At 36.0% G+C, this 16,840-nt stretch overlaps 1 protein-coding gene across 1 annotated transcript in view; it reads left to right on the top strand.

The window, feature by feature from the left end:
• Positions 1-584: 584 nt before the first annotated feature.
• LOC103994560 (conserved oligomeric Golgi complex subunit 6) overlaps positions 585-16,840 on the top strand; it is a 37,850-nt gene continuing 21,594 nt past the window's right edge. Inside the window, exons 1-4 of the mRNA XM_009414923.3 lie at positions 585-1,004; positions 1,119-1,171; positions 3,582-3,729; positions 3,837-3,944. Of these exons, the coding sequence (XP_009413198.2) occupies positions 786-1,004; positions 1,119-1,171; positions 3,582-3,729; positions 3,837-3,944 (528 nt within the window). The 5' untranslated portion in view covers positions 585-785. The remainder of the gene's footprint in view (positions 1,005-1,118; positions 1,172-3,581; positions 3,730-3,836; positions 3,945-16,840) is intronic.

Raw genomic sequence — 16,840 nt, 5'->3', positions numbered from 1 at the left:
AATGTACGTTTGGGAAAAATAAAAAAGAGATGTTTTAGTAGGGAAATCTCGAAAAGAAAATTGAAGTGTATTATTAAAAAGTCATATTATTACGAAATAAATAGGACGATTTTTCAGGAGTCGGAAATTTGGACGGACGGGAAAATGGCCATGAAGCTGAAGGTAAACTGACGGTGTGCAGGTGAGGGAAGGGGACGGAAGAAACCGAGACGAGTTGACTGCCGACTGAATTGGCTCCAAGAATAAGAGCACCATGACAGTCTCGTTGAACTTGGTGTATCATCGTCGTAAACCTCGCCGATGTTACCTGCCATCAGCGATACAACAATCGGGAGACAGACCGCACTCCTCTCTCGAGCGCGTCGATAACTCTCCAAGAATAAGAACACCCTTCCGGTGTCGTTGTTCTTGGTCTACCGTCGGCGATTTAACAATCGGTAGACACCGCACCACTCTCCCGAGTGCGCCGGCACCTTGGTCGAGCGGTTCGAGATCTGTCACAGTTTCGTAACCGAAGCGGCGGATATAGAACGGAAATAGACGGTGAAAAAATCGAGGGCAATTTAGGAAGTTAAGGAGAAAAAAATGTATATATCGGGCGGATGGAGGAGATGATCCGGCGATCAGATCCCCTCATTCCGACCCACGCGAAACTACTGGGAACCCTCCTTTTTCGCTGGTCCTTCCCACTGTCAAGTAGGGAACGGAAAATAGGAATTTAACGAACTGATCAACCGATCAATCAATCAAGGAGGAGAGGAGAAGGGCTTCATCAGTTGGGTGGGATGGCAGTGACGGCGCTGGCGCCAGGGCTGTCTCGGAAGCTGAAGAAGGTGTTGGAGACGCGGACGGACAGCCCCGATCTGCTATCCTCTCTCGCGACCCTCTCCACCTTCTACGCCGACAATACTCCGCAGGCCCGCCGCAACCTCAAGTCCTCAATCGAGCAGCGTGCCCTCGCCATCAATCATCACTTCCTCGATGCATCCCTCGCCGCCCAGCAGGCATCTATCTCTGGCTACTCTTTGCTTTTATTTTTTATCTATATATACATATCATGATCGCCGTCACTGATGATTGTTTATGTGTCCGATCTCCTCCTGCTGCATATTGCTTAGGCGCTGGATACAGTCGAGGAGGAGGTCAATGCCTTGGCCGAATGTTGCGACCAGTAAGTATTCTGTCAATATTGGGAAAGGAAAGAAAATATAAAAAAACAAAGATCTAGTACCATTAATTGTTAAATCCTGCTAATCTTTCGTCAATTAGGCAATCGCATGAGATAGCATACATCAAAGTCTTTTACCATGCGATTTGTACAAGATGTATGGCCCCGCTTAATATGGTCCTAATGATCATATGCGGTGTCAAGTGACAAGATCCACATCCTCCCCCTTCCATATTTTCTCTGAACAGATCACTACCTGTCCACTGCTAGCAATTTTTTCCTGGTTGACATGGACACTAACACCAACATTGTCTGGATGCTCTACCACATAGTCCTCATAATCAAGTGTAAATTGATTTCTCACAATTATTACACCGAGAAACTGGTCCTCCTCCATCTTGAATGAAGGAATGATATCCAACCTGGCTAAGAAGATTACACGTTTGACAAATGCAATTCTCAGGCTTCCTGCTTAATGGTTCTATGTGTTAATTTCTTTACTAGGCTCAACAAGGTGAAGGATGAACTATAAATGGTGGAATGGGATCTTCGTGGACATGTCAGTAGGTGTCAGAAGTCCTATAAGCACCTGATCATTTTAGAAGACCTATTTTGTTTGTTGTTGAGACATGCATTCATTTAGGTTGTGCCTGCAGCTTTTTGCACTTGAAGATAGAATGTCTTTGCTAGATGGAACTCAAATCATCAATCGAAGAATTTCTTTTTTATTCAATTATATATCTAAAGAAGCATAGCTATAACTGAGGAATATCCCCAGAAGAATCATTTTTGTAGTTTGGTCTAGTTACAGTATCTATAATCCATCTTGTTCATCTGTCTACATTCATGCCTCTAAACCATGATTGCTTATCTCCTCTATCCAAGACTATTTTGCTCTCATATTTCTCTATAGGAGACTCTTTTTTTTTTTGTCCCCTTACCTGTTCTATATCTTAAGCTTTCCTATTGAGGTGCAAGACTTGTATATTATTTCTCCCTAGTTTTCTGGCTAGAGCATCTTAGATTTTGTACAGTTGCTTTTGTGGTCCATTCAAGGTTGGCTATTAGGCATGATAGTTAGGTTGCTTGATTATAACATGTGTCATGGAGTTGAATCATGGAAGTAGCCAATTTGACTAGGGGCAATGTGCTGTTCATTTAACCCTTCTTGTAACCTATAATAATGGGAGCCTTGCATGTGGACTACAACTTTTACTTGGCTGTTTGTTGTAGGCAGTTTCCTTGGAAAGAAACTAGGCATTTGCTTTTGAACATGTAAAGAAAAAGAAAAAGGCCTTATGATCTTATGGAATATGGGCATCCAATCAAGGCTTGTAGGATCAGGATTTTGATTGGGATTAACCTTGGGACTAAGGATTTCCTTCTAGGGTGCAAGCATCATATCAGTTACAACTCAAATTGGTTTGGTACACATGTATAGGCAGTATATATTGGTTGATGCCCTTGCTTGATTGGAAGAGAAAAGTAAAAAAGAAATTGAGGAGAAAAACCAAAATTATTGTACTCTTTCCTATGGATTAAAAACCTGATTGAACTAGGCTATATCGATCAGTGTTTACCTGCCCTACCAGAAAATGGGATGTGGATTGGGTAATTATGCAATTCGGTCCAAAACCGAAATTTTAAATCTTGGTTTTGCGTAAACTCGTCCTCTTCTAATTATTCTCCATCTCTTGGCTCTTTGCTATTTTGGAGCTCAAGGCTCATTCTTATCTCTCTCTCACACACATACACAGAGCATTATTTTTAGAAGTGGTAAGAACTTTATCTATCATTTATATTTTTTTGCTGTTTTATTCTAGTCTTCCTTTTTCGTGTAATAAGGGGCCTAATGTTGTTTAATTGTTCTTTCTAGTGGTGAAAACATGTTGTTTACATAAAAGTGATGACCATGCTTCAGTGCTGAAGAGTTCTAGTTAGCTTCTTCTAATAGATTTATTGCTGTTGAACAAGAAATTTTTAAGGAACACAGTGCATAGTGCAATAGTAGATTAATGAATTAAGTCACATACATGAGTTTCATGGTAGAAAGCTGCGTATCTGATTCTTTGTAATGGATTAGCCTATGTTACATACATGAATTTTAAGGTAGAAAGCTGCATACCTGATTCTTAGGAAAAAAAAATTTAATGCAACCAAGATGCCATAGGAAACAAGATAAAGATGGGAAAATAATGGTCTCAAGTCCTACCAATTTGAGAAATAATTTCTCTTCATTCCACAAGTTGAGGCAATTGTAAATTTTTGCTGACGAAAGCATGTTTCTGAACTATCTGCTGCTTTTCTTGTCAGTGCAAGTATTATGTGCCTTTTCGTCTTATCAGGTCTGCTTTTTTTTCCATTTCGAATATTATGCCTATGGGGTCATATTGCCAAGACTTTATTCATGCAGGATTGCAAAAGCATTGAGCGGCTGCAGCGAAAGTACAGGGGATATCATTAGTACCACAGAGAGGCTAAAACAGGAACTTGAGCTAACTACTCAAAGACAAGAAATCGTGTCATGCTTCCTTCGTGATTACCAGCTTTCTAATGATGAGGTACTTATAGAAGCCATAACATGCTATACCCTATCTGAAGTTATAGACATCCAATAACTGACCTTATTGAATGGTTATCCATGTTGACACGAGCCTCATAACTGCAGATTAATGCTTTAAGGGAAGAAGAACTTGGTGAGAATTTCTTCAAGGCACTTGTGCATGTTCAAGAAATTCATGCCAACTGCAAGATACTGCTAAGAACACATCACCAGGTAGGATCACATTTTTGTTTCTCTGGAGTCAACTATGAATACCATATTTCTGCATTAGTCACTTTACAGAGATCTGCTGCTCTCCGGAGAGACTTAGTATTTGTTGCTTTAGTTGTCTGTGTGTTTTTGTGTGTGATAAGAATTAAAAAAAGCTGACAAAATTTGTTGAAAGGGCGTGAAGGTTGACTATATCATCTAATATAACTTCTTACATCAGCTATTACCCTATTTATTAATGTATAGACCATCATGTAGCTGTATACTTATAAATTGTCTCATGTTCGTTGGAACTGAATGCAATCTAACTTTTATCCTTGAGGCAAAGCCTGTTTGTTTATGTTCTCCAACAATAGCTTTGTGTGCTTCATGACAGTAAGAAATCTAAAAATTCAATGAGGTGTTTTTAGTTTTTATTCTTGAAAATGATGAGTTTTAAGTGTAATGAATATGCAAACTGAAATTCTTTTTGGTGTTTCAAGTCTCCACTGACATTGCTTAGTTGCTTGTTCTCAACAGCTAGACTCACCTTTCAGTATACACCATCAGCATTGCTAATTGTAAACATCACAATTGAATATCCATCACCAGAATTTTTATTTTATTAATATATTAGGATGATGTTATGTTAATTAGAATATCATATGTTAATGCTTTTACATAATTATGTAACTAATATAATTAATAATTTTTAATGAATTATTGTAGTTTCATTATGTGTATGTTTGTTGCAATCTATTTTGTTACTGTAGTTTTATTTTATCTAACTGGTTGTTATAATTTAGTTCCTTAATCTGCTACTTTTGTATTTTGTTAGGATTAAAAGGCACTAAAGCGGGGGGTGAATTAGTGCTTTCGAAAAAGTTACGATTTGAAAACTTTCGTTCGGTTAAACCCGTATCAGAAATACGTTTAACTTGGAATGTAAGTAAAAGTAGTGAGCAATTAAATCAGTTAGTAATTGCAAGAAAAAGCATAAACAAAACTGCAAACCAGATTTATAGTGGTTCGGTTGTACCAACCTAGACCCATTTTCAATTCCTCTTCACTCGAGGTCATCGGCTTCCACTACCGATCTTCTTTTCAACGGGCGAAGATTAACTACCCTTATTATGACTCTTTATTCTTTTCATAGGCTTAGGAGAGAACCTTTACACCTTTCTTTTACAAGAAGACCTTACTTCTCCCTTAGAAAGACTTCTAAACTCTAGGAGGAAGCGACTCAACACTGAGAGTTTACAACAATTTTATCCTCAAGAATTCTTTCCCCTTTCTTGTTGGATTAAACAAGAATGAGTGGGGTATTTATAGGCCCTAATTGGTTTTAAAAATAGAGCCAAAAATTTAAATTTTTGAGTTTTCGAGGTACCGACGGTACCACCGCCTGCGACCTTGTGCATTGGTAGTACCATCGCCAGTTTGAGCGGTACCACTGCTTGACACAGTCTAGGAGACTGTGTCTTGGCGGTACCACCACCTAACACTAGGTGGTACCATCGCTGACCCTAGCGGTACCACCGTCGGGTTTTTCGGAAAAGTACATTTCATAGATTTCAACTCACATGCGGTGCCACCGCCTGGCTCAACTTCAGGTCACTAAATTGGCATTGCAATAGGTCCAATTCGGCCCTGATTCATGCCCAATAGGTCCCTAATTAAGTTGGCATGGTTACACCTAAAACTAACTTAATTAAAACCTAAACTACTTCGATCAAGATACAAATGATTACAAACATGAATCCTGTGTTATCTGACGTGTCATTGGTTCATCCGGTGCTTCATCCGAACCTTTGGCGTATCGTCCTCTCCTTCGGTATATTGCTTGATCCATCGGCATGTTGACCTCCCGTAACATCCGATCTTCTTAGCGCAATGCCCGATTCTTCTAGCCCAATGCCCGAACTCATAGCACGAAGTCCATCTTCCGGCACGTCGACCAATCCTTCAGCCCAACGTCTGATTCTCCTGCTTCAATCGATTTGCCTTTCTATAATCGAAGTTAGTCCTGCGTCACTTAAACGCTCATTAGATCTTAACTTCATCAATTGATTTCATCATCAAAATTCGAGATTCAACAATCTCTCCCTTTTTGATGCTGACATCCAATTGATGACAGAGTTTTAACTAAACTCCCCCTATCTATATGACACATCGAAATAAACTCGAATTCAGAAAATGATAACCTCCTAATCATAATATCTTTGAATTCAAGTCGAAACAATTTTTATCATGAATCATATTTATCATATGTAACACATCATATTAAAATAATCATTACTTCGTATGCATATCATTGCATACATCATCATCATAAAATCATGAGTATTGCATGCATAATTTCAAATCATCAAGGTACATCATAACATGCATGATTCCAAAACATTAAAATTTCAAGTCATTATAACTTCTCTCCCTTTGTCATCAATAAAAAGGAGAGTGCAAGTCTGCAAGTTTTTGCTTCTTTTTGAAATGTACAAGCTAGCAATTTTTGTTTCTTTTTGAAGATGTGTAAGCTAGTAATTCTCTCTCCCCCTTTGTCATTGTCAGAAAAAAAAGGGAAGGATACAATGGTGTAACAATTTACATCAATGTTCCAATCATCACATGAAAGATCAATTTGATGTTGGGGCATACAAGTCATAAATAAAAGAGTATATAAATCTCAATATATGAATATCGAAAGATCATGATTCATTTTGATGAATCTCTTCTTTAGTAAAAAGAAATCTTATGAGATCAAATAGTAAACGATCTTGATTCATACAAAAGAAATCTTAAGTCATGAATTCCGAGAAATCAAGAGAAAAATCATGATTCATTTGTATAAATATTCTCTTTAATAAACAGTAAAAAGAATTATAGGAGAATAAACAATAAAAGATCTTGATTTATATAGAATAAATCTCAAGTTATAAATATCGATAAATCAAGAGAAAGATCATGATTTGTTTGGATAAATATTCTCATTAAGAAACGAAAAGAATCATCCGAGAATAAATAGTAAAAGTTCTCGATTCATATATTTGAATAAATATTTTTCAATGAAGAACGAGTTTGAACATCTTTTGATGTATCTCCAATAATTAGCTCCTTAGGATGTGCATTTACATACTTCAATTTCTTGCGTAAGGATTCTTTAGAAGTAGATGTATCAAAGTTGTTTTTGAGAGAAGAAATCAAATTATAAAATTTAAAATCATTATCAAAATCATTTTCTTAGTTTAAGAGATTTATAAAAAAAACATAAATAGATTTATTAATCTCTTATTGAAAACACGATAAGCTTTAGAGATAGAGAAATTTTCAACAAAAATGCATTTATCTTTTAGTTTCAATTTATATGATTGATTTTATACTAGCATGCTCTAATCTTCTATGCCAAAGCCATGCATCATCGTTTAAAATTGAAAAACAAGTTTCGTCATGACAATCATCAAGATCAATAGTATAACACATTAACTAATAAAACATCTTTAATCAAAAGATTTGATTTGTTACCAAAAATTTTAATTCCAATGATCTTTCCTTTATTATTGTTGTTTCGACTAGAGAGCTTTGTGAAGTGTGTTAGATCTCCGGTCATAGACCTTGAGCATCTACTATCAAGATATTATTTTTTGCTCCTAGCTTTTGATTGTAGACATATCTACAAGAAAGATAGGTTTGTTCTAGGTATCAATTTAACTTTGAGTCCCTCATGATTAGATCTACCTATCTTAACTATTGACATTAAGTCATTTATAATTCCTTTAGGAACCTAAACTAATTTATGAGAGCTATATTTTTTAAATGAACGTTTATAAGCATAATGTCCACATCTACCACAAAAATTACATATAACTTTAGGGGGAACATGTAATGTGAGTCATTTAACAAATGTAGTTGGCTTTTGTTGAATGTTACTTACAAAGTCGATTCCTTCCTTTCTACATAGATCTTTATTAGCAAGAATCATGTTTAATGGTTTGTTATCAATTTTAAATTTTTCTAATGTTTGTTGTAATAATGTATTTTCCTTTTTGAATGACTCTTAACTCTTCACATTTAGTACAAGGTATTGACAAGCATTTATCATACTCATTTTTTAATTTATTAAATTCATTACAGAGACATACATGATCCTTTTTTAGTAATTTATATTTCTTACCAACTAATTTAAGTTCGTCATACAAATAATGAAATGCATCAAGTAATTTATTGTAAGGTAAAGACATTTTAGGTGAGGCACATACCTCGTCGTCGAAAGTCATAAATGCATAGTTCGCCACTTCGTTTTCATTGGTTTGCTCTTCATCTTCATTGGTTTGTTCTTTGTCTTCTGATGCACTTGATTTGTCCCAAGTCGTCTTGAGTGCTTTCTTTTTCTTTTGTGCTAGTAGCTTCTTTTTTAGTTGTGGACACTTAGTTTTGAAGTGCTTTGGCCTTTTGTATTTATAGCAAATTATTGTATCCTTTTTAAGTTCATTTTTATATTCTCATTTTGTAGAATTAGTCTTGTTCTTTTTTTATGAACTTTTTAAATTTTCTTGTAAAAAGTTCTATGTCATAATCATCACTTGAGCTTTCGCTCGAGTAGTCTTCTTTGGTTCTAAGTGTAATATCCTTCATGTTATTTGGAAGGTTGTTCTCATGTTCGTCATGTGCCTTGCAAGTCATTTCATAAGTCATTAATGTTCCTATGAGTTGTTCAAGAGGAAAGTTATTCAAGTCCTTTGTTTCTTAAATTGCAATTACCTTTGGATCTCAACTTTTTAGAATGGATCTTAGAATTTTATTGATAAGTTCAAAATTAGTAAAACATTTACCAAGAGCTTTTAAACCATTGATAACATCCGTAAAACGGGTGTACATGTCACCAATGGTTTCGCCTGTCTTCATTTTAAATAATTTAAAACTATGTACTAAAAGATTAATCTTATATTCTTTTACTTTATTTGTGCCTTCATGAGTAATTCCAAGTATGTGCCAAATATCATGTGCAGTTTCACATATAGAAACACGATTAAACTCATTTTTGTCTAAATCATAAAATAAAGCGTTCATAGCTTTAGCATTTAACGAAAATATTTTTTTTTTCAAAATCATTCTATTCATTTATTAGTTTAAAGGGTTTTTGAAAATCAAACTCTACAACGTTTCATAGATCAAAATCCATAGAAAGCAAGAAAATCCGCATTTGTGTTTTCCAATACATGTAGTTCGTCTCATTGAACATAGGAGGACGAGTGATAAAGTGACCCTCTTGATTGTTGAAAAAAGCCATTTAATTTCTCTTGAGTATTAAACTAACTGAGAGAATCAAACTTTAATACAAACTATTAGGATCGTAAAGGCACTGAGAGGAGGAGGAAGGGGGGGTAAATTAGTGCTTTCGAAAAAGTTATGATTTGAAAACTTTCGTTCGATGAAACTTGTATCGGAAATATGTTTAACTTGGAATATGAGTAAAAGTAGTGAGCAACTAAATCAATTAGTAATTACAAGAAAAAGCATAAACAAGAATGCAAACCAGATTTATAGTGGTTCGATCGTCCCAACCTACGTCCACTCTCGATTCCTCTTCAATCGAGGCTATTGGCTTCTACTACTAATCTTTTTTTCAACGGGCGAAGATCAATTATCCTTGTTACAACCCATTCTCCTTTTCACTGGCTTAGGAGAGAATCTTTATACCTCTCTTTTATAACAAGACCTCACTCTTCCCTTAGAAAAACTTCTAAACTTTAGGAGGAAGAGACTCAACACTTTAAAAGAGTTTATAATACTTTTATCCTCAAGAATTCTTCCCTCTTTCTTATTGCATCAAGCTAGAATGAGTGTGGTATTGATAGGCCCCAATTGGCTTAAAAAATGGAGCCAAAAATTCAAATCTTCGGGTTTTCGAGGTATCGGTGGTACCACTACCTGCCACCCTGAGCACTCGCGGTACCACTGTCAGTTTGGGCGGTACCACCGCTGACCTTGACGATACCATCATCGAGTTTTTTGGAAAAGTATATTTCGTACTTTCCAGCTCACAGGCGGTTCCACCGCCTGGCCCAACTTCATGTCACTAAATTGGCCTTCCAATATGTCTAATTCAGCCTTGATTCAGGTCCAATAAGCCCCTAATTAAGTTGTCATAGTTATACCCAAAACTAACTCAATTAAAACTTAAACTACTTCAATCAAGACACAAACATTTACAAACATGAATCCTATATTGTCCAGCATGTCATTGGTTCATTCGACACTTCATCCGAACCTTCGGCGCATCGTCCTCTCCTTCGGTGTATTGCTCAATTCATCGACATGTTGACCTCCCGCAACATCCGACCTTCTTGGCGTAATGCTCGATCATTCTGGCTCGATGCTCGAACTCATAGCATAAAGTCCATCTTTCGGCACGTCGATCAATCCTCTTGTCCGACGTCCAATCTCTGACATGATGCTCTCCGACCTAAAGTCTGATTCTCCTACTTCAATCGATTTGTCTTTCCATGATCGAAGTTAGTCCTGTGTCACTCAAACACTCATTAGATCATAACTTTATTAATTGATTTCATCATTAAAATTCGAGATTCAACATATTTAATATTTATTCTTAATATCAATTTACTAAAATTTTTATATGTATATATCTTTATGGCTTATGGAGTTGTTGTTGTTGTATATATCTTGATGGCTTTGTAGTGTATGCTTACATTAATTTAGCTGCTTTATCTTATTTTTTATATTTAATATTTATTCTTGATTTCAACATTACAACATATTTTGTTAGACTATACTTATATTGTTTATATCAACATATTCTTTTATATATTTGTGAAATAGATGATGATTTGCTAATTATCTATGTTTGTTTTAATTTAAAACCTATCTTCTTATTTTAATTTGGATTTTCTGAATTATATCCTTTTCATTTAGTATTATATTTATCTTGATCATATATTTTAAGTTGTATATTAGAAATACCTCAAATTATATTTGAAGTTGTAATTTATTTGTTGTCATTGCCAAAGAATGAATTATTACTAGCTAACCACCATCATTATATATCAAACCAGCATTTTAATCAGTTGAATGGTTGTTGTTGGTACTCGCCAATGAATTTTGAGGATGTTGATCATAGTCATTGCTTAGTTGGTGTCCACCAACTTCTATTGCCTCCCACCACTATCATTGTTGACTATCATCCATATCCTTGCAAACCATCATTATGTTATTCAAAGACCATTATAGGCCAAAGCTAAATGAACTTTTTGTATATATAGTTTCTTAATATCCCAACATTTGGATCTATAAAACATTATTGGTCTCACAACCGGCTTATAAAATCTTCCTTTTAATCTCAAAAGTATCTGATGATCACAAGACGTTCGACGTCCCTCATCATTTTAACTATCTTGTTTTTACTTTGTGAATAATATCTTTATTGATCTATCCATCTTGTTGAATAATTGATCCAAGATATCTAAATATCTTATTTAAAGTGGGCTTTTTGTCTATCCAACTTAACTATATTCTATTTATTTCTAGAATTACTAAAATTACATCTCATATATTTAGTTTTTGTTTTACTTAATCTAAAACTTTTAGTTTCTAATGATTACCTCCATAGCTTAAGTTTATAATTAATTTCACTTAAATTCTCATCAACTAAGAAAATATCATCAGCAAATAACATATACCAAGGAGGTCTATCATGTAAGTGATTAGTAAGTTCATCCATTCTCAATGTAAAAAGGTAAGGACTTAATACGGTTCCTTGATGTAATCCTATGCTAATAAGAAACTTACTAGATATGCCCCCTTATGGTTCTAACATTAGTAGTTACATTATCATATATATCTTTAATAACATCAATAAAATTAGTGAATACATCTTCCTTTTCTAAAACCTATCATAATAAATCTCTAGGAACCCTTTCATAGGCTTTCTTGAAGTCAATAAAAATCATGTACAAATCTTTCTTTTTCTTCATATAATTTTCATTAATTATCTTAATAAATAAATAGCTACTAAAATTAATCTTCCAAGCATAAAATCAAATTAATTTTCAAAGATATTTGTTTCAGGCCTTGTCCTATTTCTGATAACTTTTTTCCAAAGTTTCATAATATGGTTCATGATCTTAATTCTTTTATAATTTGAACAATTTTATTTGTTACCCTTATGCTTATAAGCTGGTACTGAAAATTTTTTCTTTTCTTCATTAGGCATCTTTTTGAATCTCATGATTTTGTTATATAAGTTGGTTAACCAAACTACTCTATTATCCCATAAACTTTTTCATATCTCAATTGGAATACCATCATGTCTCACTCTTTAACTATATTTATATTTTTCAATGCATCTTTTATTTCACTAGCTCTAATTTTATGAACAAATCTATAATTATTATTTATCATTAAATATAAGACTTATGTCGAATATTCATTAAATAATTTATAAAAATAATTTTTCTATCTTTTCTTAATCTCATTATCATTAATAAGTATTCTTTGATCTTCGTCTTTAATGCATCTAATATTATTTAAATTCTTACACTTTCTTTTACTAGCTTTAGCAATTCAATATATATCTGCTTCATTTTAGTACCTGATTTATTATAAAAATTATCATATGCTTTATATTTTGTCATACTAACCACTTTTTACTCTCTTTTTTAGATTCTTTATATATTTTAAATTGTTTCTCATTTTTATAATTTTATCAATCTTTAAGACATTATCTTTTAGTAAAAATTACTTTTTGAACTTTCTCGCATCATTATCAACTCTCTCTTAAGATTACACCTTTACCTTTAATTTCACCAAGAATCTTCTTTGTTAAGCTCCTAATTATATTAGTCATCATAGTCTAAATAATATTAATATTATCTTCATCTAAGTTCCAATTTGCCTCCCTTTCCATCCTATTATTAAAAGTCTTTATATTATCATCTTTAAAATTTTATCATCTAGTCTTAGTAAATTTTTTTATTATTTTCTTCTTTCGTTTTCTATACTAAATATCTAATACCATCAACCTATGTTGATTCATCAAAATTTCGCTAAGTATAATTTTTATAATTCTTATAAATAACTTTATCTACCTTTCTAGTGAGAAAAAAGTTTATATGATTATAGTTATGACCACTCTTATAAGTAATCAAATGTTCATCTCTATTCTTAAAGTGAGTATTTATAATTATAAGATTATGTGAAGTTGCAAAATCCAAAATCATACCATCTTCATTTCTCTCCCCATAACTAAAGCCCTCGTGCACCCCTTTATATTCACTATATATTTTCCCTACATAACTATTCAAATCTCTTTCAATTATAAGCTTTTCAGTTATAGGTATTCCTTGAATGATATCATCTAAGCTTTCCCAAAATTCTCTTCTTGTTTGATCATCAAATTCGACTTGAGGGGCATAAGCACTAATGATATTCATAACATCTTGTCATTTTACAAATTTTAGAACTATAATTCTATCTATAAATCTTTTTACATCTACAATATTATTTTTCAAATCCTTATGAACAACAATTCTTACATCACTTCTGTGCTGAACTTTTTTAGTATACCAAATCTTAAATCCAGTACTATTAATCTCTCTAGGTTTTTCCCTTACCTACTGACTCTCTTGTAAGTAAATAATATTTATTCTTTTTTTTATCATAGTGTACCGATTCTAATTCCATCCCTGAAAGTGTTCTTATATTTCAAGTTGCTAACCTAACCCTCTGATCTTGGACTAACTTCTTTACTCTCATTGGTTGAAAACTATAGAGAACTCTTGCCTACTTGGTACCACATCCGAGCGCCAATTTGTTCGGTCGCTTTCGGGCGACCTCCTAGCCCATCATTTGTAATTCAGGACACATAAGTCATGAAAATGTCTCGCGTCACTTCTGAGTGACGATCTAGTTCTATACTAAAATGGGTTAAAATTCATGTCCATGAGATCTAAAATAGTTTTAAACTAGTTTTCGGTGACCTAACGCAACCCTCCACATTTTTTATCCAAGCTTGGGATCGGTATTGACCTAACGCAATCCTCCCGTTTATAGAGAGTTAAAAAAAAAAGACTAAAAACCAGCACCCGTAATATCGTCTGTACCAAACCTTACCAAGCAATATTATAAACTTTGGCTAATACAACTATTTTCCATGGTCCACTCACCTTGATCTTCTGGCTAGTGCTAGAGATAAAAATTACGTTGATTTGGAAAGTTTCGTTTGACAAAATCGTTTCATCAAAGCCCATATCGGAAAGTAATGAAAGTAATGACTTAGAGTAAATGTAAAGCGTAGAGTGCAGATAAGTAATGAAAGAAAGCAGTAAGGATAGAATACACCGGATTTATAGTGGTTCTGTCATTGTGACCTACGTCCACTTTCGATTCCTCCTTTGTCGAGGTCATCGGCGTCCACTAATGGTCTTTCTTCAATAGGCGAAGACCAACCACCTTTTTACAAAGCTCTTCTCCTTTTCACGGGTTTAGGAGACAACCCTTACAAGCCTTACACCTCTTCTCTAATGATTACAAAGCTAAAGAAAGAGGAGGACCCATAGCACTTTTACAACACTTTTACACCCCAACACTTAAATATTTTTTCACACTTTTCTGTTCTTTTAGTTACTCTTTCATGCAGAAAGGAGTGGGGTATTTATAGGCCCCGGCTTTAAAATCGGAGCAAAAAAATGTCTCATCTCAGATTTTCGGGGGGTACTGGCGGTACCTGTTAGGATCGAGAGCACTAAGAGGGGGGGGGGTGAATTAGTGCAGCGGAAATCTTACAATAATTTAAAAACCAAAAGCTGCGTTCGTTCAAAAACTATTATGATGCAAAAGCAAATTCTCAGTTTGTATCTAAGTGCAGTTTGCGTCTAAGCGCAGATTGCGTTTAAGCGCAGTTTTGCGTCTAAGCGCAGTTTTGCGTCTAAACTCAGATTTACGTCTAAACGCAGATTTACGTCTAAACGCAGTTTTACGTCTAAACGCAGATTTACGTCTAAACGCAGATTTACGTCTAAACGCAGTTTTACGTCTAAACGCAGATTTACGTCTAAACGCAGTTTTACGTCTAGACGCAGATTTACGTCTAAACTTTGAAACTCGTTTGTATACTCGCAGAAGGCAGTATGCAGTTGAAATCAAGACGTAAACGTGAACTGAAATCTGATGATTGAGCGAGGAAAGCCGATTTACGTCTGAATGCAGATTTGGAAGAACATCACTTAGAACTTGTTCGTGAAAGCGCAGAGAGCAGTAGTGATGAGGGAGGTTTGCAGTAATGATAAAGTGCTCGAAAATAAACGCAAACCAGAGATTTAGAGTGGTTCGGTCAGCCTTGACCTACTCCACTTTTGGCTTCCTCCACCGATGAGGTTGCCGACGTCAACTAGGTGCCTTCCTTCAATGGGCGAAGGCCAAACTGCCCTTTTACAATTTCTCTCCTTTTGACAGGCTTAGGAGACAACCTTTACAGACCTTTCTCTCCTCACTTTACAATTGAAAACTTGAAGAACAGAAGGAGGAGACTTAAAGGCTTTACAACACTTTTGAGCTCTTAGAATCACAGAAAAGATCAAGATTTCGGTGTAGGTCTGTATCTTTTCAGTGCTGAATGGGTGGGGTATTTATAATCCCCAACCCAATTCAAAATTCGAGCTCAAAACGATCAAATCGATCAAATCCCAGAATTCTGGGATCAGGCGGTTGCACCTCTTGACTGGAGAGGTGGCACCGCCTGGCAGAGCTCGAAGACTGAGCTCAGGCGATTGCTCCTCTCTGCCAGAGCTCGAAGACTGAGCTCGATGGTTGCATCACCTGGCAGAGCTCGAAGACTGAGCTCGGTGGTTGCATCACCTGGCAGAGCTCGAAATCTGAGCTCGGTGGTTGCATCACCTGGCAGAGCTCGAAACTGAGCTCAGGCTGATGCACCTCTCTGCCAGAGCTCGAAGACTGAGCTTGGTGAATGCATCACCTGGCAGAGCTCGAGACTGAGCTCAGGCTGATGCACCTCTCTGCCAGAGCTCGAAGACTGAGCTCGGTGGTTGCATCGCCTGGCAGAGCTCGAAACTTGAGCTCTGGCGGTGCTACCTCTTGGCTGGGGCGGTTGCACCTCCCAGCCTCGCACCCCTGGCGGTTGCACCTCCTGGCTGGGGCGGTTGCACCGCCCAACCTCACAGCCCTGGCGGTTGCACCTCCAGGCTGGGGCGGTTGCACCGCCCAACCTCACAGCCCAGGCGGTTGCACCTCCTGGCTGGGGCGGTTGCACCGCCTGGTGCAATCAGGGTCCGAATGGTTCACTCCATTCGGCCCAATTTGAATCTTTCAGGGGCCCAATTGCCCCAAGATTAAGCTAATGGGTTCACCTCCCATTTTCATGCTTAATCATCATGCTAACTACGATTAACTCTAAGACAACTTCTGCAGCTTTGCTCCGATGCGTCAATCGCTTCTTCCGGCGAGTTTCCGGCCAACTTCCGTCGATCATCCGATAAACCCTCGGTGATCCTTCTGCGGACATCCGGCATACTCCTGGACTTTGCGACGATCCACTTGGCGAGTTCCGACGAGCTTCGCTTGGCAAGCTTCTGGACTTCTCGGATCTGTTCTCGCTGAACCTCCGACGACCGTCCGAACTTCCGTCGAACTCTCGAACTCCCAACGTGATCATGATCTTGACTCCGGCGCAACACCTGCTGCTTGTCTTACTCTCATCGTAGTTAATCCTGCACACTTATCTCAACACATAGATTAGATAACAAATGACAATTGACTTCATCATCAAAATCCGAGATTCAACAATCTCCCCCTTTTTGATGATGACAATCAATTGATAAAGGAGTTGTCCTTAACTCCCCTTATCTATATGCCATAGTTGAGATAAGTCAACCTTGAATTCAAGACCTAAGAAT

Source organism: Musa acuminata, chromosome BXJ2-8 (assembly GCF_036884655.1).
Source record: "Musa acuminata AAA Group cultivar baxijiao chromosome BXJ2-8, Cavendish_Baxijiao_AAA, whole genome shotgun sequence".
Classification (NCBI taxonomy): Eukaryota; Viridiplantae; Streptophyta; class Magnoliopsida; order Zingiberales; family Musaceae; genus Musa; species Musa acuminata.
Note: the sequence above shows the minus strand (reverse complement) of the source record. Positions and strands in the feature narration are given on the sequence as shown.